This window comes from Athene noctua, chromosome 5, assembly GCF_965140245.1.
Source record: "Athene noctua chromosome 5, bAthNoc1.hap1.1, whole genome shotgun sequence".
NCBI lineage: Eukaryota > Metazoa > Chordata > Aves > Strigiformes > Strigidae > Athene > Athene noctua.
The window spans coordinates 67,077,550-67,104,535 of record NC_134041.1 but is presented as its reverse complement, the minus strand read 5'-3'; the positions used below and the strand labels follow the sequence as shown (position 1 = coordinate 67,104,535).

At 54.7% G+C, this 26,986-nt stretch overlaps 2 protein-coding genes across 20 annotated transcripts in view; both read right to left on the bottom strand.

The window, feature by feature from the left end:
• Positions 1–868: 868 nt before the first annotated feature.
• On the bottom strand, positions 869–16,586 carry DPYSL4 (dihydropyrimidinase like 4). Of its 2 annotated transcripts, none has more exons than XM_074908017.1 (14): positions 16,288–16,586; positions 14,103–14,191; positions 13,382–13,566; positions 12,365–12,529; positions 10,964–11,025; positions 10,792–10,872; positions 9,289–9,357; positions 9,086–9,206; positions 8,250–8,406; positions 6,483–6,624; positions 5,358–5,528; positions 4,220–4,399; positions 2,570–2,741; positions 869–1,716 (listed from the first exon to the last, which is right to left on the bottom strand). In XM_074908017.1, exons 1-14 carry the CDS (start codon positions 16,498–16,500, stop codon positions 1,625–1,627), a joined length of 1,899 nt encoding a protein of 632 aa, XP_074764118.1. In that variant the 5' UTR covers positions 16,501–16,586; the 3' UTR covers positions 869–1,624. The 2 variants fall into 2 exon arrangements, with proteins under 2 accessions (XP_074764118.1, XP_074764119.1); XM_074908018.1 differs by lacking the exon at positions 16,288–16,586 and adding an exon at positions 15,882–16,190.
• A 491-nt stretch (positions 16,587–17,077) lies between these two features.
• JAKMIP3 (Janus kinase and microtubule interacting protein 3) overlaps positions 17,078–26,986 on the bottom strand; it is a 92,868-nt gene continuing 82,959 nt past the window's right edge. For 17 of the 18 annotated variants that reach the window (XM_074907987.1, XM_074907991.1, XM_074907986.1 and 14 more), the window contains one exon: positions 17,078–19,099. The gene's annotated coding sequence lies outside the window, so the exon portion shown is untranslated. Of the gene's footprint in view, positions 19,100–20,847; positions 21,184–26,986 lie in introns of those variants that run through there. The other variant, XM_074907992.1, reaches the window with a different exon arrangement.

The window sequence follows — 26,986 nt, the reverse complement described above, 5'->3', positions numbered from 1 at the left end:
ATCCCTGTGGCCCCGTGGCTGTCTGGGCGGTTGGGGGTCACTGCCAGCAGACTGGAACTTCTGTCTTTCCCATTCCTCTTGCACCTTCCATTTCCATCACTTTAAAAATCTTACTTAGAAAGAAAAAAAAAATGCATGGTCAATAGTTGTGGTGCAATTGCAGCAAAAACCAGAAAACCAACAAATGCAATTAAGTAACGTTTGAAATTAAATACAAACTAAACGAACAAATGCATTCCCATATGTTTGATGTAGAAATTGTTACAGGTCATTGTGTTAAGCTGTGAGATGTAGGTCAGGTCAGATAATCAAAAAAACCCCACCAAAAAAAATATAAATAAATCCCTTCCTGGTTTAAATTTGTGAATTCAGGTAATAATTAATTCATATTTAATGGCATCCAGAGCTGCTGAATGGTGATTTCAGCTTCCCCCTGCGGAGCAGACGCGTGCTCGTGGTTCCACACCTCTTTTGTTCTCTTTCTTGTTCCCCGCTTTCAGACGGGGCTGGAAACGAGAGCACGAGGAAAAGCTGCACCCCGCAGACACGCTGCAGCGTCTCCTCCAGGCGTGGGCAGCGGTGTGGGCTCAGCGGGAAGGACCTGACCACCCCCCTGGTGTTGTGGCTTCGCAAACTGAAGGCTTTGGGGGGGCTGTGGGATGCCGGGGGGATGGAGCAGCCCTGGCAGGGCCTGGGCCAGCGGGGGGTGGATGCTGCAGTGTCCCTGCAGAGCTCACGGTGACCCTCTGCCCTGACAAAGGGCAGCACAGTCACAGGCCATGAACTGAGCGTACAAACCCTCGTGCATAAACACCGAAAGGAAAAAACACAGAAGTTGACTCAGACGGATCAAATGCTTCTACTGTTTTATGATTTCCAACAAACTTTATTCAGAGCAAGGAACAGAAAATGAATGGCGAGCCGTTCCGTTAGAGGTACATGCATAGCTTTGTGGCAGAGGGTCACCTTTGCTGTACATCCCTTCAGATATAATAAACGGGCTATAATAACCTTTACAAAAGAGTCTGTCATATGCAGGTGGCCTTCAGGTGAGCCTTGTTATTGGTTCTAAGACTTACACTTGACTCTTGAAAAACTGTATAAATAATCTTTAAAAACCAGGGCTAACAGAAGGGCTCCAGCCCACCGGCACGTCCGCAGCGGCCCTGCCCGGGACACCAGCCCCGGCCGGGACAGACGGACGCGCTGCCGCCGCGCCGGGCACCGGGACGGTGACGGCCGCACCCAGAGCGGGGCCAGGCCTGAGCCCTGAGCCGAGACCAGATGCGACTCCCCGCGTTAAAACCCTGCGGATTCGGACGTGTTTGTGGGCCGAAAGTCCTCGGCCCAGGCAGCGCAGGCCGTGCTGCGGGGGGAGGGCGGCGCTGCCCGCGCAAGGAAGGGGCTTTCGAGCAGCTACTGCGGAGAGAGGCTGGGAGAGTCGGGAGGGGAGCGCTACCTCGCGGGGGGTTCCTCTATTTTCTACCTACGAGAAGGGGCTGGGGCAGCTGACGAACGCTCGCTCTTCATCCCGAGCTCGAGGGCGACCCGGCGTCCCCTTGGCGGGCGGCGCTGGCTGCGGCGGGGGGGCACGGGGACGGGGAGCGTGGCCCCCGGCCCCCGGTCAGGACAGCGAGGTGATGTTGGAGCGCCCGCCCGGGGGGGCCATGATCTTCTGAGCCGTGCGTCTGGCGATGTGGTCGTCCGCCTGCGAGCCTGCAGGAGAGGAGGGGCATGGGGCACGCTGGTGGCACCGGGGGGGGCCCCGCTGCCCTCACCACGCCACCGTCCCTTGGCGGGACCTCCTGGTGCTTTCAGCACACACCAGCACGGGCGGTGCAGGTTGGCACGGCTTCATTTGCCTGAGCGTCTTTATTTTTTTACTACTTCTGTCTGGAAAACATTGTAAGTGGCTTTCCTGTAAATAAAGGTTCCATATAATAAAATTTATGAAACAATATGTGATCCATCTGATCTCAGCCAGCTAAGGGAACAAAACAACAAAAGCCGTTTTACGGCAGAGCACTGGCTTTCCAAGGTCCCTAAAGCTGCCGGGTGGGTTTCTGCAGGACGCTGAGCCAAGCAATGCTGAATCGCGGCCTGCTTACATGGAAAGACTGAAGAAATTATCTTTTTGGTTCCTCAAAACAGTTATCTGGCAAATCTCTACAAACCCAACCACTTCCAACTCTCGACTCCCAGGGGACGCAGCTGGGGCTGAAGTCCCGACGCCCCCCAGCAGCCACCACAGCGTCCCCACTGACCCGGGCAGGGCCATAGTGACACCCTCACCTTCAGCCTCGCCCTCCTCCTCCCCATCACTGCAGCCTCCACCCTCCATGCAGCCTGTACTCACACCCCGCCAGGCTTCGGGATGTGTTCATCAGCGCACTGACACAGAAAAACCATTCTCTGTGCAGCTGCTGCAACCGTGAGAATCGTGTTTTACTGAGCAAAACCCACGTTCCCATTCCCCGGCTTTGCCCGACCGCTCACACAAGCTCATGACACAAAGCAGCCCCCCCGCTGCCCGCAGCCCCCCCACCTTTCAGGGCACCCGCGGCCCTACCTGACAAGCTGAACCCCGACTGGTGGAGGTTGCGGACAGGCGGAGCCTGGGCTTTGCCCGCACAGGGCATGAGCCGGGACGCCGGGGCGGGGGCCACGGCTTTGGCGCTGGCGAGGGCGTCGTGGACGGGTCCGTCGTAGAGCCCGCGGGGGACGCCATGGACCTCGGCCAGCTGCGAGGGGGGAAGCAGAGGGGTAAAGCGCAGCTTTAAGCTAAGGCGAGCAAGAACCAGGCCTAACATCTGGGTGATGACTTGTCCTTCGTGTGAGGGGCCCTGACCCCCCCGAGGGCCACATGGCCCCCCCAGTGTCACCCGCTGTGACCGTCACGGGCAGGACGAGCTCAGCCCCAGGCTGCCAGGGCAGCCAAAGCCCCACCGACGTCATTACTGGTGTTTCAGCACGGATCTGCTTAAGGCTGTTTCTCCTCCCAGGCGAGGCAGCGACAGCCCTTTGACAACCGCAGGGTCAGAAGGGACATGTTTTGAAGATGAAAAGTGCTGGGTTTCAAATTAAAAAGGCACACGCTGGTAGGTTATCAAGGCACATACAGCACTGTCTGTAGAAATTTCTTTCTTACATGACCTTTGTCTTCATCGTGCTGCAGATCTTGTGAAGAAAACACCCTACTCGATGTCTTCCTGTGCTCTTTTTGACCGCGACTTTTGTCGAAAGCTCTGGTTAAACCAAAGCTGGCGAGCTGGCACGGGCAGGCTGTGGGTTGTTTGCAAAGCACCGAACGCAAGAACGGAGCAAACAAACCCCTCCCTGCCCGGGCTGGTGCCCGTCACCGCCCCGCCAGGGCAGCGGCTTCAGCTTGCTCTGCGCCAAGGGTCGCATTTACCCAGCTCCAGCCTTTATGACAAAAAGTATGGCACGGGGTGTCTGCTTCCACAGCCTGACGTGCCAGGGCCCATCCCCATCCTGCCCTGACTCTGGAAGCGCTCGAGGAGGCACCCCCAGGCACCCCGAGGCACCCCAGGGGCCGGGGGCTCCTGCCGCAGCTGCCAGCGCCGCCGGTGCCTCTGCAGGCAATTCGGGGTTAATGATTCCTGCTCCACCTTCATCTACCACGGATAATGGAACTGTCTAAAATAACACATGGAAAGGGGAGGGAGGAGGGCAGAGCTGTTGAGAAGCTTTTTCTGTCTTTCCGTGTCTTCCCGTCTCCTGACAGAGCCGTGCTGGCACGCTGAAGGATTTATCTCACTGTATTTCCAGTAAGGACCAACCCCCCCAGCCACTGCCCTCTGACACACACAGAGCACACGCGGGTCATACGACCACATAAACTCGCCTAATGCAGGTGTGAGAGGAATTCCCCCCTCCTCCCTCAATACAAACCAAAGCCAGATCTGCTAGAAGTCTTATTTTTGCTTTGTAACTTTATAATAGGCAAGTAATACTAATGACCCTAGCACTATTAGCTGTAACACTAAAATAGGCATCAGTGATTAATGTGCCAGGCCTCACACCAAAGCACGTCCATGACAACATCACAAATTTCCAAGGCCCAGAAAGAAATAACGTTAATACTCTTGTTTCTGCTGCCTATTCCATCAGCAGGCTTGCCACAACAGTGACTGCAAAGCAATAATGCAGAGAGATTGCAAGGAAAACAGAGGATTATGGCAAATAAAGCTCTCCTTACCCTGTTTCTTGCCTTTATCCTTTTATAAACAAAATCAGGGAAGGTCTTCCTTGGGATGAAGCGGCCTGACCCTTGGGTGACACACAGGTTTCCATCTTCAACAACAACTTTTCCCTGACTTATGACCACGGTAGGAACCCCGTGGCACTCTGTACCTTCAAATATGTTGTACTCCACGTTCTGGAAACAACACACCAAGATATTCAACACGGTAAGATTTAAAGGAGAAGGGGACAGTCTAGACAACTATACACCACACCACACCCCCCCCTTTTTATACATTTGCTCCTCATGCTCCATCAGTTGTACTTAACTAACCATATTTCAAATAAAAAGGTTTTTCTAACTGGATGAACTAAAGCAAACTGGAATGGAGAAACTAAATCCTCAAAACTCTCAGTACGTGCCCAGAAAACCTCCAGGACTCCTGGAGCAAACTAGACATTTGCTATACACAAACAATTAATTCTCCCTAAGCCCAGAAGAGCCCAGCTTAAGTTCTCCATTCCAGACAGAAGATCTTCTCATTTCTTCCAAGTCACTACAAGTCTTCTACCAAAACAGGCACGGAACATCAGGTCTGTTTTGTGGGAAACGCAGAATTACCTCACCCTCCCCTCCTTTCAACTGCAGCTTTCTGTCTGAGGCTCATGTTGGAAACTAGTTTGGGGACAGCAAAAACTGTGGAAAACCATAGTTAAAAATGCCATCAAGATGCACCCAAACCTCTCTCATGTGAGTGGCCCCCGTGGAGAGGCCCGTGCAGGATCAGCCTGGCGCGTCAGGGAGGATGCTGACACACCAACTGCATTAGCAGCTTAATATTTAAAGGAAGTTCAGCACTTACATTTTTCTAGTCCACAGCAAATACATTGATCTTAAACTTTCTGTTCTGGGTGCAGACTGTCTCAGAGGAGTAGTCACTCCAACTCAGTCACAGCCCTGCCCTCAACAGTAACCAAAAGATATTTGCATCTGCTTGTATTTTTAAAAGCAAATGTCCTTAATCCCTTCATGCACACAAGCAGCTCCTCCCTTGCTGAATGAGCTGATCTTTCTGATCTGAAGAAATAGATTGCTTTACTGTTCTCTTCAGACTCTAAAACCAGCTCAGGAAAAAAATTAAAAAATATTTTACCAGATTGTGGGTTTTTGCTGAGATGATTTTTGTAGCCTTGGGGTTCCACACCACCAAGTCTGCGTCGGCGCCCACGGCGACACGCCCCTTCCTGGGGTAGCAGTTGAAGATCTTGGCAGCGTTGGTGCTGGTCACCGCTACGAAATCGTTCTCGTCCATCTTCCCGGAGACCTGGAAGGAGGAGGGAAGGAGCATCACGGGAGCCGCGTCCTGCTCAGTCCCTGTGGCCAGACCCACGCTCTCCCCCCAGGAACAAGGCTCCAGGAGAAAAAAAAAAAAAAAAAAAAAAATCACAGGATCCAACTGCGTAACATGTGGTGTGAGGATCCACACCCGGACAGGGCTGCAATTATGGGGGAAAGGGAGACATGGGGGGGCTGAGCCTTGTCCCTGGGGGCTAAATAATACAATAGATGGGTTTCCTTTTCCCTGGACTCTGAAATCTGAGGTCTCTTTCACTGGTGGGCTCCAACTCCCTCTACAAGCACCTCACAGGCACTAAAGATGGTTCAGGATATTTCAATGAAGAAAGAGTGTAAAAGTGAACCTTGATAGTGCTATTTATCATCTTTATTTGTTATCTTAAGATAAATTCTGTTTATCTTTGCACAAAGCCTACCTAAGAAGAGCCTTCAGGGCGGCTCGGTTCCCAAGCTCCCGGAGGTGCCCACGGGGACCGTCTGCTCCGTGGGCTGCCGGCCCCGCTCCGGGGACTCACTGCAGAGCCCCGCTGCCCCGGCGGTGCCGTGGGGACCCTCCCTGCCGAGGGGACTGGGGCGCCGGGCAGCCGGCAGGCATGGCCACGGCCACGGCCACCGAGGGAGAGACCCTGGCCCCATCCACCTCCCCGGGCCTCCTGCAAGCACCAGGGAAGAGGAACGTCACGTCTTCCCCTTAGGAAAAGACGTTGGAGAGACTTTCTCTGTGCCTGCGAGCGAGAGCGGGGCGGGTGACGGCCGCACCGCAGCCTTTGAAGACGCTTTGAAGGCATCTGAGTGTCAGATTTTCTCTCATTAGCAAGCAGGAGCACTCTAGGCAGTGCCATGCCTCCCGCCTCGTTCGCATTAACAGGATGCTGACACCACCCAGCGCTGCTCCCGCGCCGCAGCGTTACCTCGCACCTACCACACACTTCTCCCAGACCATGGCCATCCGCTCCTCCACGCCGTTGGTCCCCTCGGGGATGAGGGTGAAGTTGTCCTTCCCCACGGCCTTCTGCGCCGTGCTGAAGGTGCAGTGAGCGCTGCCGGCCACCTGCAGGTCCCCGCTGGGCAAAGCACAGGGCGGGAGGTCAGAGGAGGCACCCGAGGGCGCGGGCGGCACCTCTCCTGCCCGGGACAAAGCCGCCCGCGCCGGGGAACTGCGTCTGGCACCAAGGGCCCGGGGGGTCCCTGCTCCCGTGCCCCGCGTCACCAACAGACTGTAGGGCAGGAGACTGATGGTCTGCAAATGCCAATGGAAGTCAAGCTAAAAGGCGATTTTACAGGCACATAGAGGCACCTCACCCTACTAATTTATACAGGAATTGAGCACTGGAATCATCTAAGAGATGCAGACAGCAGCCTCGGAAGCACTAGTCGTATTGTCTCCTAAACTGGCCATTACTACTACTCCAGGTGATACTTTAACTTCTGTTCCATCATTTCAAACCTCAAATTATTTTAGGAGATGATTCTTCAAGCAAAGCTGCTTTTAAAGCACGTCTCTTCTAAAGAAAGGTTACATAAGAGAAGGTCCTGGCTACACCCAAATGTTCTGTCTGTCCTATCCTCCAGGGGAAGGGGCCGGATCCATGCTGGCAGGCAGGGCATGAAGGGGACTCAGCACACGTCTCCAGGCTGGTGTCAGAGCTGTGCCAGGCTGAGCCGTCCTGTGTTTTATTGCCTCTTTTAAGAAAATATTAAATGTACTATGTAAGATACACTAACATCAAACACTCCTGCTAACAACTCTTTATCCTTCTAGGAAAAAAAAAAATCACATTTCAGGAAATCCTAAGGAATGTTTACTTTAAAGTATATACTGAATGCCGTATTTTTACAATTATCTGGACCCATACACATCTCTTACCCCATGTCAGAGATCCCTGACGGGATTTTTCCAGCTCCCCGCACAGCAGCCTGCGGCTGATGCAGCGCCGTGCTGAGCGGCGCCGGGCTGGGTGCCCACGGCCTGGGGAGACACTGGGGCACAGGGTCCTGGTCCCCGCACGGCTCCAGGGACACCCCGGGGTGCTGCTGCACAACTCAGCACGTCGGAACAACCCCCCACGGAGACAGGCCCCAAAATCTTATGATTCACCTGTTTTAAAATCTTGCAAATACCCAGTGTTGCTTCCGATAAACCTCTCTGCTTCAGCGCTGAAGGCGGCTTTCCCGGGCCGCAGAGCAGCAGCCGCCGTCCCTCCTGCCCGGGGTGTCCTGGGGGTGCCAGTGCCATCCCCCCGCCCCTTCTGGAGGAGGACCTGGGCAGCGTGAGCCTCATTTTTACACAGAAAATCTGGGAACTATTACCTGGCTTCATCAAAGCATAATTTAGACTCTTTTTGAAGGAGTCACTTGGCTCCTTGATCAAAGCACACCCAAAAATTTTTTCTTTTGATATGGAGAAGTGCAACATTTGACAGATTGTTTTTCCTACTCCAATTACCTCAAGGGGAAGGCTGAGGTGCATGCTAGCCTGCGCTGCGCTGCCACACTCCGGCTGTGGGAGGAGAGGGGGTGCCCCAGGAGCAGGGAGGCCATTACCCACCGGGGAAAGGCGTGGGGGGGCCAAGCCAGGGGCTGCGACCCCCCCACCAGCCCCGGCTCTGCGGGCGATGCCGTCACTGCAAACGGCACTCGAGGAGCCGCGGGCGAGACGCCAACACCGCCCGGGCACCCGCGGACTCACCAGGACAAGAGGGAGGTGAGATGATCCGGCGTGGTGGGGTCGGGGCTGATGGGGGGGGACGTGACGAAGGCTGCAGCTTTCGCCCAGTTTTTGCTCCAGTAGTGCGAGCCGTCGGCGCCCAGGCTGGCGGTGATGGGCTCTCCGAACACAACCGCGCCTGCGGGGCAGCCAGCACTTACCCAGCGCAGAGGTCTCTCCCCACTCTGCTGACAAAACCCACGGCTAACGAGGGGAGACAGTTTCACTTATCATCAGTGTTGCCGTATTTCATCTTTTTAAACTCATGTTAATCCCTCAGATTATCTCATCCGACCGGGAAATGCTGTCAAAACGAGTTTTGAACCCATCTATTTCCTCCTCGGACCAGAGAGCCGTATCTCCAAACCATCCCGCCTCCCTCTAAATCAGAGTCTGGCCGAGTCTCCGGGCTGGGGGCAGAGGTGGCCACGGGCCGCCCCGTCCCTGGGCGCACCCTTCCCCCCTGCTCCCCCCAGGACTGCTTCCAGCTCCTCCCACTCTACCCCCAGTCTGAATTTGGAGCTTGCTCCAGATCCATTTTTCATTTAGTTCATGACAAATGATTGCACATGAATTATTTCCTTTTTTTAAGCTGCATCTACGGAGATTCGGGTGTCAAAGTTTCGAGCACATCTCCTCAAATCTTTCCAGCTCAGAGCAATTAGCTCTGTGAAGAAAAACCAACACCAAGTTCTAGCACCCTTAAAATGTGAGAGACCTTGGGTGATAACGAGAGCTTAAACCTTGCAGCTAGAGTGATATTCCTGGGCGTATTTAAATAGGTGCCATTAGTGTGCAAATACAAAACGAGGCTTTACCTTTCCTCTTCGCTTGAGCCAAGATATCCGCGGCCCCTCTGCTCATGATCTTGGTGACGTACAAGGGGCAGTTGGCTTGTCTGGCGATGGTAATGGCACGGTACACGGCCTCCGCTTCCACCTGCGGACACCGCAGGGCAGGAGAGGTCTCGGGGCACGGCCGGGACACCCCGGGGCGGCTGTGCCAAGGGCGGGGGCATTACCTCCTCGGGGCGGCTGAGGACGTGCCCCTCCGGCCCCACGATCCCGAGCTCCAGCAGCCTCTTCTGCTCCTACACCAAGAGGAGCGAGAGCTGTCAGTGGTGTGAACACGGGACAAGAAACACCTTCCCGGAGTACCGGAGGGTGCTGGCAGCCCCTGGATACGACCCGTGACACGCCACAGGCGGCTGCAGCTGCTTCCTGGGGGCCCCACCTCGTGCTGGGGCCTGGGAATTGCTGAGTCCCAGCAGCACCTTCAGACCTTCCCCCTTCGAGCCCAGCTGTGGGTCTGGGGGATTTTACAGCCCTTGCTGCTGGCACTTGGGCTGGATGCGATGTGAAGGTCAGCGGGGGCCCCGGGGCGGCAGAAGCTGGAATGAACCCTGGGTTGCCCCCAGCCTGCTCACGCTGCATTGGAGCGCAGATCTCTGGGACACACCTCCCCCCGGCCCCTCTCTGGTGTTTTGTATCAGGGAATGGCGTTAGGTGCAAGGACACTGTTCCACTCTACGGAGCGGATCTCGCAGGCTTTAAAGGATCCTGCTCTTAGAGGATGTTTGTTTCTCTGTATTCCTGTTGCAGATATCCTCTGGCAGCTTAAAGAATTACTTCTGAAGATACTGAACTGCTTGGGATCACATTATGTTTCACAGCCAGCTGAAGACAAGGCTTCTCAGATAAAATCCTGGGGAGGTGGCAATTAGCCTCTACCCTGTTTGCTCAAATAAGCCCATCTGGGGGCTTGGGATCCTGCTTTCATTTTAAACTCTCCTCCCACACCAGGCTGAACACTTGCATGACCATGAGCTAAAAGGAAACTGCAATCTAACTCTACCCTGCAGTACGTATCCAGGGTTTTCTTTTCTAAAGGTACCAAGGAAAAGCATTGTACATGGCGAAGTCTGCAATACCAAGGACCCTCCTGTGTGACCTAATGTACATTATGATGCAAACCCCTTGATTTTCTCAAGGACTCTGGAGAAGACAAGCAATGGGATATGGTGTCACTTGGGGCAGGCAGTCAGCCTTTAAGAACCCCCGGAAGATGCTTGTTGGGAACCGCTGAACAGCCCTTGTCAAGATCTCTGTGACAAAACCCCCAAGAGCACGTGAGGAACTGGGGGGATGCTGCTGATCTGAGCAGGACCCCCCCATCCTCGTCCTCCTGCCTGCCCACGCTGGCAGCACCGGCTGTTCCCTGCGGGCCCGGGGCAGAGGGAGCGGCGCGGGGCAGCGCCGGGTCCATCCCCCCGTCCGACCCCCCTCGCCGGGCTCCAGCGCGGAGGGAGCGGGCGCTGCCCCTGGCAGCAGGCACCGAGGGGCTCGCTGGGCCTCTCCCCAGGGCAACCGGGTGCCACCGCTCCCCCCTCCCGGCACCCGCTGAGGGCGAGGGGCTGGCACTGCTCCCCCCCGCCCGGCCCCTCGGCCTGTCGGACAAAGCCAGGCCTTGCCTTAAGCCCACGCACCCCGGCCAACCTTCCCTTCAAGGAGCAGAAATCCCCTACCTCATGGATGATGTCTCCGTTTTCAGCGTGCACCTGGGCAATGGCCCCCAGGTCCCGAAGGATGCAGAATATCTCGTACATCTGCCAAGAGACAGCGGTGGCCCGACATCAGACACAGCGCAGCTCGCGCCCCGGCGCCGGTGGGACTCTCACCGGCCACCCCCTGCGTTACCTGGGCATCGGAGCACTGCAGTTTGTCTTTGTAGGCCATGAAGACCAGGAAGGAGTTCACACCTTGAGAAAACAGAGCGACACGTGTGTTCATTGTCCCAGCTGAGAACTCGGTGCCCGGACCCTGAGCAGGGCGCCCTTGAATTGGGGGGGGCTGCGCTAGCTTCGGTTAGGCTAGGGTTAGGGTCAGGCTGAAAGCAAAGCAAGGCTAAGGGCTGAAATGGGAACTGCCCCCACCAGAACCGAACCCCAACACCTAGGAGTCATTGAAGACAATACACCTGAACCAAACTCTGACCCCCCCAGCCCATTTCTCATTTCTGACTCTCCCTGACCCGTTCCGAAGGGATGGAATCAAACGTGTTGCTCTCAAGCTGAGTTTTCCCTCCAGGGCCGGTTTCAGTTTACGGTTTATCCCCAACTCCAGTCTGATAACTGTCTCTGAATTAGCATATTGGTGCTAAGACTAAATTACAGCACAAGATGAGACTCTCTAATATTAGAGCACTGTTATTTAGTGCACGGCGATTTAGCCAGAGAAATAGATGAGCAGTTCTTTGCACACAGCCTTGCACACTGTATTTCTAACATAAAAGATGATTCATGAAGCACTGAGTCAAAGCCGAAGAATTGCTGCTGTATTTTATATGGATAGAGGCAACAACCAATCCCAAACTACGATCAAATTACAAATAAACTGTATTTCATGGGAACACACAGATGAAAACCAGCCAGTATAAGCTTGGAATAGCTACATTACTTCAGCCACTCTGCATTTTAATAGGAAATTCACTGCAAATTTCTATGTTAATTGACCAATTAAGCCCTTGCTTGCAAGACTGCAAATTACACCGAAGTCACTTAGCTCTGCATTAGCATATCTGAAAGCAAAATGTAGTTCCAAACATGGAAATAAGTTATTAATGAAATGCATGAATTCCTGCCGCATGACCTGCTTTCCAGTAAGCCGTGTCCAGCGGATGCTCCAGGGTGTGCAGAAATTTATAGGCATGAATGAAATCTCTGTGGAAAGCCTAAAGCTTAGTTTCATTCTGTAAGCCCTGTCTTGAACATTTTTATTTAAATCACAGAATCACAGACTGGTTTGGGTTGGAAGGGGCCTTAAAAATAGTCTAGTCCCACCCTCCTGCCCTGGGCAGGGCCACCTTCCGCCAGCCCAGGTTGCCCCAATCGATTTCGTGACTCTACACTGCCCAAAGGCAAGAGCCCACGACCGAGACCGAGCCGTTACGGTGTGAGGCTGGTGCCAACCCCCTGCCCACACCCCTCCCAGGCCGAGCAGCACAAACTACAGAGCCAACCCCCTGGAGCCTTCCTTATCTGCTGCAATAAGTACGATGCGGGTGGTTTTTCGCCCGATTATGGCTCTTTCTGTCCTCACCCTTGTCCTTCACCAGGGCTTCCAGCTCCTCCTTCAGGCTTTCGTGCCAGCGCGGGATGTCGACGTGCAGCGAGTAATCGCAGCAGGCCTGGCCGTCGGCGGCCCCGCGCCACTGCTCGTAGGCAGCCAGGAGACTGGTCCCAGCGTCCGGGCAGACGTGGTCAACTGGGGAAACACTGCAGAGCGTCAGCACGCGACGGAAAGGGGCTGCAGGAACCCCCGGGGCTGCAGCAGCCACCAGCGCCTTGGGCAAGGCTTTGCTGCTGTGACAAGAAGGCGTTTTAATACTCGTTCTTTTTTATAGCATTGATGGAAGATGAAGGGTAATAAATTTCCCAGGTAAAGTGAAACAAATGGAACAAACAAACTCCACGTTACGGCTGGTTTTACGCCTTTTTTCCCCACAGCCCAGCCTCTCAGAGTGGCTGGTGAGCAACACGTGTCCTTGCACACTTGTGCACGGCTCCCCTGGGCATTTTCCAGGAGTGGCCACCCACAGCCCACCAGGTACTGCACCTCTCTCGTCTCTGTCCCCCCCCCGCGCTACCGGCTGCGAGGTCGGTACAGAGCTACGCCAGGACTTGCTGAGCCTGGTCCTTCAGTCACGAGCTGCAGTGGGGGCCTTGGGACCAGAACAAGGACAAAACAGAAATCAAAATTATTCTACATTAACACACAAACGGAACCCATGCTCATAGAGCTGAAAAACTCTTGGAAAAACACACTTGGAAGCTATTGAAAACATATTAAAAGGTGTTTAAAGTGTTCTTCTATTTTATTCTTACGAGGTGAAGCAGGCACCGGTCTATGTTTTTCATATTTGTGTGTAGCAACGCAAGGAGGTTCCGAAAGGTCGATAATGCATTTTGATTAGCTTTGTAATGCTTTGATTTCTACAGCAGGAATTAACATTCCCCTGCTATGAGGGTAAATAATCTCTGCAATGATACTGGGCTCAGTGTATTTTGCTAAACAAGGTGTTACTGAGAGGCCTGTTGGGATGCTGCTCCCTCTTACTGATCATGGTGGTGCCTCCGGCCAGGGCTGCCCTGGTGCCCTGGTAGAAGCCGTCAGCAGAGCTCATCCCCAGGACGGGCACCCGCAGCCTGGTGTGGACGTCTATCCCCCCCGGCACCACCAGCTGGCTGTAGGCATCGATGGTCTTTACACCACTGGGAACAAGCAGGTTTTCTCCAATTTGTCTGAAAATGATATCAAATGGTATTAAACGATCCTGTCCGTTAGCAACAACTTTTCAGTGAAGATGCAAAACCAACTCGCGGGCACGTAGCCACGGGCACTGCCCAGGCCTCAGACCCACAGAATCATCCAGGTTGGAAAAGACCCTGAAGATCACCCAGTCCAACCCCGAACCTCAGACTGGCCCCTCGCAGCGGGGGCGAGTGCTCCCAGGGGCCAGGCCTCGGGCTCGGTCGGCTGCGGGAGCGGGGCCGGGGTGTGACACCCCGCCAGCACCCACCCCACCCCACCCCCGGCTCTGACACCCGATAGCAGCCTTGGGCCCCGTCACCCAGGGACCGCGCTCACGTGCCTTTGTCACACTTAACTGGTTCCACCCTACTGATGTAGTTCCTGCTGACACTATTCTAAAAGAGCTTGTTTTTCAAAAAGGGAACATAGTTCCAGGGGAAAAATGACAGAAAGGAACCTTGTTCAAATCACATGGCACTGTATCATGCTTGGAAATTACATTATCAAATATAAATTTTTAACTTACTTTATTAAACCGTCTTCCACATATATGTCTGCATAAAATGACTGATCATCGTTGACAATTTTTCCTCCTTTGATTAAAAGCCGGTCACTCTAAGAGAAAAAAACCCCACTTTTTAGATGCTGCCTCACTCATTCTGAGCTTTCATTAAGCCCAGGACTCAACATTTTTCCCTTCAATCGTACAAGTCGAGTGACTATCCAAAGCCCCAACGGTATTTTGCCAAGGAAACCACATAAAGTTGTTGGGGGAGAGGAGGGCAGGTGCCCTGTGGGGAGGGCAGGTGCCCTGGGAAGGGCAGCACCAGCCCGGGGTGTCGAGGCGGCGCAGCCAGGCCCGGCGGCTCCGGTGCCAGCGCGGGGACAGCCGGCCCAGGGGAGCCTCTGCCACTGCCGACCTGCCCCCCCGGGCACCCCCGGGGCTCCTTCAGAGCCCGTTCAGAGACTGAGGGAACTTCTCAGCAGCTTTAGGTCTGGAAACGTCCGGCAGCTCGGCCAGGTACCTGCCGCCTCCAGCAGCTCCGCTTACAGAGACCTGGAAGCGCAGCTTCTTAACCCGGTAATTTATTGACGTTTGTTTGTTTTCACAGTCAAGGACTTTCCTCACTTCAAAGCACGACACTGGTTCAGGTGCCAGATTTGCAGAGCCTTTAACCAGAAAAATTAGAGAGCAGTGGCATTTCTGTAAAAGTGGGACTGCAGCCTCATTTAAGAGCCTTCCTTCCTCTCCTGCTCGCCGGTGTTGTGAGAAAAGTGATCGCCAAGGCTAGAAGGGGCGAGACAAAGAGCACGGCCTGAGCACAACCACCACCGAGGGATGCAGGAGCACGTGGAGATGACTTACAGCAACGTGTGCTGATGCTGAACAGCCTGGAACACAGCCGGGGCTCTTGTTTTAAAGAGCACCGCTGGCATATTCAAAAAAATTAAAGAATTGCACCGTGTTTTTAAAACTATCCGGGCTTTTACTGCACCTTTATTGTTTTCCCTTGTCCCGTAAAACCAATCAAAAGAAGCTTCTGTGTTGGGTGCCCCATGGGGGAGGCCTACGGCCCCTTCCTCACCCCATCCCCTTCCTCATCCTCACCCCATCCCCATCCTCAGCCCCCCAGCTCTCCCCCCGCAGCCCGGGAACGCAGCTCAGCACCGGCTCACGCCGCCACCGGGATGTTTTTCAGGGGAGCTCAGCCCTGAGGCAGCACACCGCGGGGGGGGACGGGGGGACACACACGACCCGACCGACAAACAAAACCGCGCGGGGCCCTCGAGAGATGCCGGCGCCGGGAGAAGGGACCCGCTCCCGCCCGGCCCGGGGGGGCAGAGGCCGGGCAGGGGGGGGAACAACGCAGACAGATGCTTCCCCCCCCCGCCCCCCTCCGCCGAGCCCATTCCGCGAAAAAAACCCGTTTCTGACACACGTTCTCCGCCGGAGCGCCCGAAGCAAAGTTGGGGAGGCGGCGGGGCAGCCCCGCAGCCGCGGTGAGGGTCGCGCCCGCCTTTGTCCGCCGCAGCCGGGCGGTTCGGGGCGGGGGGGGGCTGCGGGACCCCCGTCCCCGCCGGCAGCGTGACCCCAGCAACGCCCCGGCGGGCACCGACCCGCCCAGTCACCGACCCCGGGGAGGGACCGGCCCCGGGTGGGGGGATCCCGCAGCCCTGGGGGGGCCCCGCAGCCCAAGGTGAGGGGTCCCACAAATCCGGGGGGGGTCCCGCAGCCCCGGGGGATCCCGCAGCCCCGGGAGGGGGGGTCCCCTTCTCCCCGCGCCCCCCAGGGGAAGCCCCTCACCGTGGTGCGGGGGACGCTCTTCTTGCCCTGGTGCGACATCTCCCCGCCGCGCTGCGCCCGTGGGTCCGTGTGTCTGTCCGTGTGTGTGTGTGTGTGTGTGTGTGTGTGTGTGTCTGCACGTCGTGCGTGCGCGCCCCCCGCCCCGCGCCGCCCGGGGCCGCGCTCCCGGCGCTGCAGACAAAGCCGCCCCGGGGGAGCGGAGCGGAGCCGCCCGGATCGGTCCCGCCGCCGCGGGCTGGGGCCGAGGGTCCGGGGGGGTCCTGGGGGCCGGCGAGACTTGTGTCCCCGGATTTGGGCTCCCCCGCCCGCCGCCCCCTCGCTCCGCCGGCCCGTTCCCGGCCCCCCCCGCCCTCCCGGCGGGGTCTCGGCCGGGGCGCCGCTCGCCCTCGGGGGGCTCCGGCTTTACCTGCGGGCAGCCGGGCGGCGGCTCTGCCGGGGGGGCGGCGGGGCCGGGGGTCGCGGGGCCGGGGGCGCCGAGGGAGGCGAAGTCCAGCGTCTTGTTGTCGAAGGCGTCTTCCACGCTGCAGAACATCCCCCCGCGCTTCTGCCGCGGCCGCGGACTGCCCGCGCCCAGCCCCGCGAAGCAGGCGGGCAGCGCCGCCTCCCGCCGCCCCGCCATGGGCCCGGGGACGCGGGGACCCCCCAAGCCCCGGTGCCGGTGCCCTCCCGCGGCCGGCTCGCCCTGGGGAGCGCAGCAACGCGCGTTAAAAGCCGCGCAGGGACCAAGCGCCGCCCGCCCCGCCCGGCCGCCCCCGGCCCCCCCGCAGCGGGAGAGCCGCCCCCCGCCGCCGGGACCCCCCTCCCGACGAGGAAACCCCCCCAGACACGGTGCCACCCCCCCGGTAGCCCGCTTCGCCCGCTCGCCCCGCCGGGCAACCGGGGCTGCCACAGCTCGCCCGGCACCCGCCACGGACACCGGGCAACCCCCCCCCGCCGCGGCGGAACGGTGGGGAAACGGGAAAAGCGAATATTCGGCTGAGGGGGAGTGAGTTACGTCGGCGGGGGGGTGTGGGGAGAGTTCGCTGTCCGCGGCTCGGGCAGGTTTTCGGGCAGAACCCAAAAAGCCGTTAAAAAGTTCTTGTGCCGCAGAACAAAAACCGGGCAAGTCGCTGTGACTCGTCCGGGGCCGCTTCGCAGCCTGGGGGGAAGAACCCAAAAGATTTACCCCACTGGAAGGTTTAAAACAGGTCTTTTTATTAAAAGTTTACAATAATTTATGTATTTTACAAATGAATAGAAAGTCTCTTGATATATATCATATGAATCACAATACAAAAATATGTGTAAAATTCTGTAATTGATCGATCCAGCCCTATTTTAGGCCTCTCAATTACTGTTTTGCACTGAACCAAACGTTACGTATCGAGGATGTGGGTGGTAGGATTATATCAGAGAGCACAAGTCACGGCACGCCGGCCAGTGGAAAGAATCCCCCCCCCAAAAAAAAATGTTTTGTCTGGTTTACATTTTGCATAAGTTTACAACGGTTCCTTTTTATAAAATGTACAACACTGAGAACCGGATTTAATCCACAGATTCACAATTCGGTTTCCTGAGTCTACACTAAACCCACGGCTGTGCGGGCGCGGGGCGGTGGCGTCGGGGCGAAGGGGCCCGCGGGTGCGTTTTCCCGGTCGGGAGTTTTGCTCACAAGCTGTGTAAGGCACTCGGGGTACGCCGAAGGCTACGGGCAGCACTAGAGCAGGTTATTTTCACTCACACCACAGTCCTCCGACAGCTTGACCGGGAAGCACCGGCCGGGGCCGGGCGGCGGGTGGCCGAGCGGGGCAGGGGGTCAGCGCGGGCAGGGAACGTCCCGCCGGGCTCGGGGCCGCGGCAGAGCCCGAGCCAAGGCGCCCGCGGGCCCGCTGCCCTTCCCGGAGCCGCCACCGCTCCGCTCCGGTGGTTACTGGGAGGACGTCTGGGGAATTTCGAAAAGGTGCTTCGAGGTGAGACACTGGCGTGGTTGGCGCTGGCTGAGGGGCAGGCGCGCGCAACTGGGGGGCGGGTGGCCGGGGTCCCTCCCTGCGCTGCAACCCCCCACCCTTCCCTGCTCCTTCACCGGCACCGAGGGGCCGCGGGGAAGAGCCCAGGTTGGGGTAAGGCCCGGTCCCCCCGCCGCGGTGCCGTGGCTTTGAGACGGTGTTTGTAAAAGATGGGCAAGGCCCGGAGGGGAGAGGAGAGCGAAGGAGACGGGCACGGCTCGTCCCGGGGTGGCACCAGGAGGGCTCCAGGAGGGCTCCGTGCCACGGCCGGGACTCGTCGTACCAAACCCCAGCGGGAGCGAGCGCAGAGGGGCTGGGAACTGAGCGAAAACCCTCATGTCGAAATTAAGGAGCACGTTTGCGCAGATTTCCTGTCTGTGCATTTGTCAGAAAGAAACAGCTTTGAAAAGATTCTTTCGGCCACTTTTTTCTTTCCTATGTACATAACTTTTTACATATAAATATTAACACATACACAAGCGTAATCCCTTATTTACACATGTCCCTGTCCTGTACAGTCAGCTTTTTAATTAAACTCCATGACTAAGAAACTCTAATTAATGGGAAAAGGGAACTGAAATTCGGGACACAGACTCACACCGTGCAAGAGCGTGGCGGGAGCACGGGGCTGGCTCCCAGCCCCCCGCAGCCCCCCGCAGCCCCCGGGCTCGGCCCGGTCGCCCCCAGCAGCTCCAGGGCCGGAGCCGCCGCCTCGGGCCTCTCCCTTAAGGCGTTTTCAGAGATGCCAGCATCCACATTCCTGCAGATTTCCAGCCGTTCAGTAATGCCCCGGACTGCAGGCAGCTACCTCCACGATTGTTCCCAGTTCTTCCAAGTAAATAAAATACTTTAAGACACTAAGTATTTAAGCAGAACTCAAAAGGGACACGTTTTACGCGTGAAATGCAGAAGTAAAAATGTCGCTCGTCGATGCAACCCCAGCATTGGTATCTGCGTCTGGTAGAATTGGAATTTTTTCAAATTACTTTTATAATATAATCATATGCTGATATCAATATCCATAACCTTTGACTTAAAATGTCACATTACTCGAGTACAACACTTTCGTTTTCTTACATTTTTGCAGCTTAGCTCCCTTTGCTGTTCACACTGTCCGCTTTAAAACAGATCACTGATGTACAAGTATCCGGGGAGTTTTTACAACTTCACTATCAAGGGATTTTCTTCGTAGCTTTATAAACTCCACACAAGTTTTGGAAGCGGTGCAGGTACCTGCAGAGTAAAATCAATATGAGGATTAACTACATTGGACTTCCCTCCCCAACACGTGATTTGTAGTCCCAAGCACTACAACGTTCCCATTTCATGGGGTTTGCCAGATTGTCTTAAGTAGCTCTTAATTAAGTCTACAGTTGGAGTAGGCTTATCCAACTGCTGCTTTTTCTCTGGGAAAAAAAAAAAAAAAAAGCTTTATTAAATGTTAAATGTACAATTTTCTGTAGGCTGTACCATACATTATATTTATTTTTCTTAAGCGATACTCCCCTAATAGTTCTCAGGTAACGCTCAGAACACAAGGACGATGACGATGAGTTTAAAACTTGCCCCATCTAGCTTGACACAACTTCTGAGGCGCCTCCCCAGCGCCCACATCCCTCCCCCAGGGGGTCCCGTGGGGTGAGTGGCCTCGGGGACGTCCCAGTGGCGTGCTGGGACGCTGCCACTGCTGCGGGCAAGTCCGTAAACACCCACCAGATGGGCTGTGTGAGAATTATTATTTCCACGGAGGGGCACAGGTCATTCCCCTACCAGAAACTAAAGGAAGGAAAGGCCGAGGCAAGCCCAGCGAAATTTCTGAGCTGACAAAGAGCTGGTGGGGGCTGGACAAGGCAGAGGCACGTACCCCCGGGCAGAAATGAATCCCCCCGGGTTCCAAGGGCGGTGTCCCCGGCCGTCGCCAGGACACTGAGAGCTGCTGAGCTGCGCTGCCAGGCGCGGGCACGGCCGCGGCCACGCAGCAGCCTGAGCGCCTCCGGAGACGGGGCGTCCCTGCGGAGAGCTTTGGCCAGTAGAAGGGACGGGGAAGGGAGCTGTGTCTCCAAGAGGACATGTTAATAACCAGCAAAACCCAGTTCCACCCAGTTCCACCGATTCAGATGAGGAGAGGAGCCCCAGAAGCACCTCATGCCCTTAGGTGGGAAGGATGGTGCCCTGGGGCTGGCCCAGCCCTTCGTGTCTCCGTTCTTGGGCCGTTCCTCCCCGGTTTCTGTTTTACACTCTGTTACCAGACCAGCATCGGGCAGAAAGGGAATTTCTAGGGCGATCACACGGAAAGCAGAATAGCTCAGCTGATGAATCAAAAGGAAGAGGAGCCTGTTCCTTACCCCTTCTCCCCCCAAACCTCCTAGCCCTCTTGCACTGTGTGGGGAATGAATTAACCCTTCCCAGCCCGCCCGGCTCAGCCTGCAGGTCAGAAAACCCCAGAACCACCGAGGTTGGAAAAGCCCTCGCAGCTCCTCCAGCCCAACCATGACCCTCCCCCTGACCGTTCCCAACTCCCCCAGATCCCTCAGCGCTGGCTCAGCCCGACTCTTCAACCCCTCCAGGGATCCCGGGGACTCCCCCCTGCCCTGGGCAGCCCATTCCAACGCCCAACAGCCCCTTCTGCACAGAAATCCTTCCTCAGAGCCAGCCTGACCCTGCCCTGGGCAGCTTGAGGCCATTCCCTCGGGGCCTGGCGCTGGGGCCTTGGCTCCAGAGACTCATCCCCCCTCTCTGCCCCCTCCTGGCAGGGAGTTGCAGAGGGCCAGGAGGTCTCCCCTCAGCCTCCTCTGCTCCAGACTGAACCCCCCCAGTTCCCCCAGCCGCTCCCCAGCAGACCTGTGCTCCAGACCCTGCCCCAGCTCCGTTGCCCTTCTCTGGCCACGCTCGAGTCATTCAATGGCCTTCTTGGGGTGAGGGGCCCTGGCGGTCTCGAGACAGAGGCTGCACTGCTCACACATGGAAAACAACAACCCAATCATTTTAATAAGCAATTCCTAAAAAGACACGGAACTCTGAGAAATCAAGAGCAAGTAACACTGAATTTCAAAGATGCCACGTTGCTTTATGCCTGAGAACATCACTCCAAAGCAGCCGGGCAGGGTGAGGAAGTCACAACGAGTTTATGTGAAGGCAAACGGCGGTGCTGGGCGCTCACTGAGGGTCACAGCTGCTGCCATTTCAAATGTCACTGGAGTGCTGTCTGGGGCACTGCCGGGAGGGCTGGCGTGTGCTTATTTTAAAAGGAATGCAGTTAGCCTTTCTCTCACCATGCAAGCTTCTGCTGAAGAGATTATTTTTTATTTTTCAGAAAGCTGTAACAATGGGACAAAAGAAGCATTTCAGAAATGGTAATGGATGGAGCTCTAATCTTTGTGCACCTGAGCGTTCACTGCTGGTGAAAAACTGCAGCTTCACTGAAATGGAGCAATCCAGAAATGCAATTCATCAAAGGTTATGGACAAAATTTCACATGGAAAAGGAATGATTGCCGCCATTAGCCCGTTATTATTATGCACAGCCTCTCACCCCGGCTGCAAGGGAAGGAGATAGAGAGATGCAGATATAGAGATAGTTCTTCATTTATAAATGGTACTAAAGGGATTTGCTGGGAGTTTGTTTAAACACCCCTCCCTGAGCTGAAGGTCCCATTTTGCCCGCTCCCGCCCGTGCGTGTCCCAGTGGGGCGCGGGGGCTGGCGGGGGGACAGGGGCCGTCCAGCAGACGGGGCCCAGCCCCGTGGGACCAGCACCAGCCACCGTCTGCGGGGGGTGTGCGGCGCTTACAGCTGCCTGGGGAACCAGCAGAAATCTTCAAGGAATAATAAAACGGCAACTGAAACACGGGTGCGAGTTTAAATTGGCTGAAAACAGGAAATCCTATTTGCTCGAGCACCCGAAGAAGAACGCACAGGCAGCCCGCCCGACCCTTGCGGCCTGGGCCGTCCTGCTTAGGGCGGGATTGCCCGCAAGGACAAGAAGGAACGTTGAGTCGGTGGCTTCAGACCCAGCACCCATCGGCTGAGCGCCCGCCGTGAGCCCGGGCTCAGCCTGGTGCTGAGCCCCGCCTGGTGCCACCGCAGCAAGGCCGGCGGCCCCGCCTTGGGCACGGCGCGGGGGGCGAGCGGCGCGGGAGGGGTTTCCAAAGCAGATTGTACCCGAGGGAGAGCCTGCGGGTACAAGACTGAGGCCCTTGGCACACCCCGAGCCCCGCTGCCCTCTGCGGGACGTAGCGGGGGCACTAAACCCGCCCTTGGGCCCGCGCTGTGCGACCCGCCGCGGGCTGGGCTGGGTCCCCCCGCCGGGGCCCTGGCACTCCTGCCTGAGGGCACATCCCCTCCTCTCTTCCCACTGATCATCTGTGCCGGGAACAAAGAGTTGGAATTTAATTTTCTTGTGAAGAAAAACGGGCCAGGCTTGGCTTCCTCTTTATGTTCCCCTTCCTCTCCCACTAGATCCACACGCACGACTAAATTTATGGCAGATCCAACCCTGCTTCTCATAAATGCAGATAACCCATGGGCAACTACTGCGCGGCAGGGAAGGGGTGAGAAAGCAGCAAGACGAGAAATCGTGAGCAGAATGAAATCCTGAGGGGGGTTATTTAACCATCTCAAATAGGGAAAAAAAAAAAAAAGTGGCCATTTAGTTCAAACAGGTTCCACAGAATGGTGAACGTTTTGTGTTGGGGAAGATGATGCAGCAGGTCCCTGCTGAGGAAGAAGGGACAACCTCTTCTTTTTATTTTTCTTTTTTTTTTTTTTTCTTCTTCCCTGGGGAGAAAGAGGAAACCCTCTGCTATTTGCAATGAAATTACGGTGACTTACAGTAGGTAAAGATCAGGCTAATAATAGTTATGGATCTTTCCATACTTACACAAATTACAGCTGCAACCACAGCTCAGAAAAGGCGCACCTTATTTTTTAAGACATTATTTTCTGTTAATACCCGACTATGTGAGCCAGATGAGTGGTTGAAGACCAGTCACGCAATTTCCCTAGTTTAATTCTCTACGGAGCGAAAATAAGTCTCTGCTAAAATTCAAAGGTTTCTACAGGAACATCATCCTGCATAAAGCTAAAAAACTGCTGAGTGCTGTGGGCAAAGCGAGTTGGACTATAAAACCACAGCTCGCCCTGCCAGCCCAGCAGCGAGCAGCAGGCAGCAGGACCGACGGCAGCCAAGGCCACACTCACATGGCTGCTGGGGCACAAGCATCCGCTACCAGCTCCAGGAATCTCAGGAATCAGCAATTAGACATCTCCTACTGTCCACTTAATTGGTTACTAAATTATTAATTTTTTTTTTTTTTTTTTTGCATTTTGGCACTTAAGTATTGAGAGCAATTTTTGGAAGATATCCCAGCGAATATGTTTATGGTATATTTTGCTCCTGACTGTACTGATTTGGAAAATTCTGGGTATTTTCCCCCCTCAAAATAGTCAAATATACCAACCAAAAGAAAATTGCCCAACATTATCCATTTATGTTGATAAAACCCGGGAATACGCGCTAAGCAAAAGAACTATTCATGAGCAAAAGAGCGTTTCACTTCATAAATATTTATAGGACGCTGTTCCGGGGGCCCTGGGCCCCCTTGAAGCTTTTCAGATCTTCGGGGGGTTGGGATGAGCCCGGGGCCGGGCACTGTCGGGGCGGGGGGGGATTTCAGGCACCCGCTCTCCTGCGCCAAGGCCCGGCCCAGATCGGGGCGCGCAGCCCGCGCCCCCCATCACCCGCCCGCCCGAGGCCGGGCCAGGGAGCTAAGAGCCAGCACAGCTCACCCTGAACGTTTCTGTTCACTCTCCTCGCCGTTTCATGCCACAAGCAGGCGAATGTAGGGCAGAGCGGGGTGTCTGGCGCCAGCGCCTCAGTAAGGCAGTGCCAGGGGCTCCTGCAGCACAATTAGCCTTCCCCTCCCTTCCTTAATGGAGATGGGAGGAAATCTGGCACAGAAGCACCATAAACAACCGCCACAGGACCAACAGCGCTCATCCTTTGATGCTCAATAGCAGGGTTTTAAAAGCTGTTTCCTTCCATTACAAGTTATTTATCTGTGATAAAATCTTTTGGAAATAAACTGAATACTATTCATTTTACACACACACACACACATATATGTGCATAGTCTATAGCATTTCCTTTTCATGTTGGATTTTGGTATGTAAGAGAATGAGAGGCAGATTTGTAATCAAACCTATTTGATGGCTCCTGTACCATCCAAAACGCAGCACGAGGCTGCATGGCCTTGATTCTCCTACTCCCACCAGGACAGGTGGAATTTATCTATTTTAATCACACGTTGTTTTTAGGGTAACGGCTGATTCTGCACTGAAAACTGTTTCGCCCTTTAGAAACCTGGTTTACATTAATTGCTGGTATCATCCCCTAATTACTGGGGGTATTTCATTTGGGTAAATGGTGGTTATGAGCGAATTTGCAATACATTTACATGTACTTTTCATGTAATTGGTAAAGGATGTTAGAACGCCTTTTCAAAAGACAAATCTATTAGAGGACAGTCGTGGTGTTGGAAAGCGTGGTACAATAGGTATAATTACATGTTGTGTTATATATAAAATACTAGATAACATCACTTTTTGTTACATACCCAGAAGACATAAATAGCATCGATTTGTTTTCCAACTAAAGAAAAGATTTTAAAATATTTGTCTTCTATGTTTGCAATAACGTGGATTTTGAAAGCTTTGGAAGCGCTTACCCCTGCCAGGAACCCCCACGTGTAAGGTGTAAGCAGGATGCTGACGGCTGGAGTCCCGCAGGCACCCGCGGCCCCCGGGCCAGAGAGGCCCCGAGGAAGTAAAACCTTCAGCTGGGGGTTGGGAATTTCGTTTTTGGAGGGCTCCCGTGTGACCCGCAGATGGAGAAGGCACTCAGCTCCCCTCGGCCGAGGCAAATCGTGACGGATTCTTTGTACTGTCAGAATCAGTCTGCGGCAGATGGAGCCGTGTGCTGGCGGCGCCGGGGCCCTGCGGCCGGGGGAGGCGGGGGGCACCTGCCCCTGCCAGGCCGGGGCTGAGCTCGGACCCGTCCCGGGTCGGTCCCTCACGAGCCGCCTCAGGAGAGCAAGTGATGGATTGGGAACCGCCCTTGCACCGAGAGCAGGGAATAAAACCAGCCCCTGCTTCACCTGTTCTGTACCAGGGCAGTGGGAACAGGTAATGAAAACAGCTCCGAGAGACAGAAAAATAATAAAAACATTACAATCTGTGAAGAGCCTGGCTGCTCACAAGCATCATTTCTTATTACAGCCCCCAGGTCACAGACAGGAGGTCGGCTGCGGCAGTAGCAGTGACATTTAAGAAGGAAGGTTCCGAAGCGGAGAGGAACCCAGTCAAGCTGTAAATGTGGAGCTAAAGCAGAAAATGCAGAAAATGCAGAAAATGCAGGGTGACAGCCTGGCCCCAACCCGGGCTGCTCCGGGGGGAAGGGTGGCCCAAGGGCGAGAGCGCAGCCCCGGCTCTCGGGGTTGGAGGCGCTGCTTCAGCCTACAGAAACACCCTTCTCTTTCCTAGGTGACCTTTTCAGCAGCTTAGAGGAAACACAGCTACCATTAACACTCTCAGAAACCTGTTAAATTATAAATTGACAGCCTTTAGGATTCTACAGTCTCTCCCTCAGCACAATTAGCACAGGTTGGAAAGGTTGCTTTGATTTGACAGTGTGTGAATATTTGACAGTCCTCTTACCAGTTGCTAATGCACACTGGTATCTCCATTCCGACACTCATTTCATGGGTTTGTTGTATCCCCAAGGTGTGTTCTCATTTACAGCAAGGAAACTGGCCGTTGGGACAATGTGCCTTTAGAAGCTGCCACCAACAGAACAAAATTTCCTACATCTGCCTCTGATTAGTCCCTTTGCCAGGTTGCCAAACAACTCGTCCTCAACACAATCCCAGACCTTCTCCTGATGGTCCAGGATGTCCTGCTTATCTTCTGGGGTTCAGAGATCAAAGTCTAGCCTTGATTAATTTCTTATTGCTAATCAAAGTCATCTTGACCACGCTTCAAAGTCTCACCTGACCAGGCTTTAAAGCCTTGTGATTGTCCCCATATGTGGCACAACTGTTAACCCTGGCTACTAGCAAACGTGAAGTGTGCTGGCTCGGGCTGGCCCCGCAAGCTGGACACCACACGCCCGGGACAGAAGCCCTGACATTTGTGCTGCCGTGGAGCAGATGAGAGGTACAAGGAGACATCCTGCTCCCCCGAATTCAGCAGGAAAATCCTCTTTTAGTGGAGCACAGTAACACCCAAACGCTACGAACAGCAGAGGTCTGTGGAAGGTGTGGAGCACCGTCCCACACAGATGCAACCGGCCTGGAGCCCCCCACGCGCCGACAGCCCCGGCCGGGCCCTCCGGGTCATCGTGCCTGTGGTGACACGTGATACTATCACACAGTTGTACACTTGTGCGGGCCTGTTACGTGAAATCTTTATTCATAAAGAGCCTGAATTGACAAAAAGGTTGTTCCTATCAGCACTGTGAACTAGTCACAGAAATTACATTTAATCTGGCTAATTTGCATTTACGCTCAAAATTTGATTCTCCAGATAATATTTAAGTGTTTTGTTGCCCATCTGGTCTTTCTATCAGAAGTGAAACGATGAGGTCCCTGACAGGAACCAAGAAAAGGTTCCTGCTAATTTATGCTAGAGTATGCTCAAAAATATATATTTTTTTCTTCGTTTGCTATTACGTTATCAGTATAACAACTCCCTGAAAGGTTTTGACTGCTGCAAACCTTGCAAATTAATGCTATGCACAGAAAAGTCTATTTGTATATCTGTGTAGGGGGTGAGTACACAAACATATTAATTTACAAATATAATGAATTTTTTTAAAAAAAGTTAGCTTTATAACAGATTTCCCCACTAATTAATTCTTCAGGCTAATACTGAGTTTGGTACATTACAAAAATACACGTCCTTATTATTTACAGGGATTCGGGAAGAACACTTCAGACTCAGTGACAACCAAATCTGCAATGCCCGGGAGTACTTTGGAAAACGAGTGATTAAACGAATGATTCTCTTTAAAAGCAGCTCTGCGGAGCAGGCTGTGACAACGCCAGTGCCAGTCCTGTGCCCGGTTA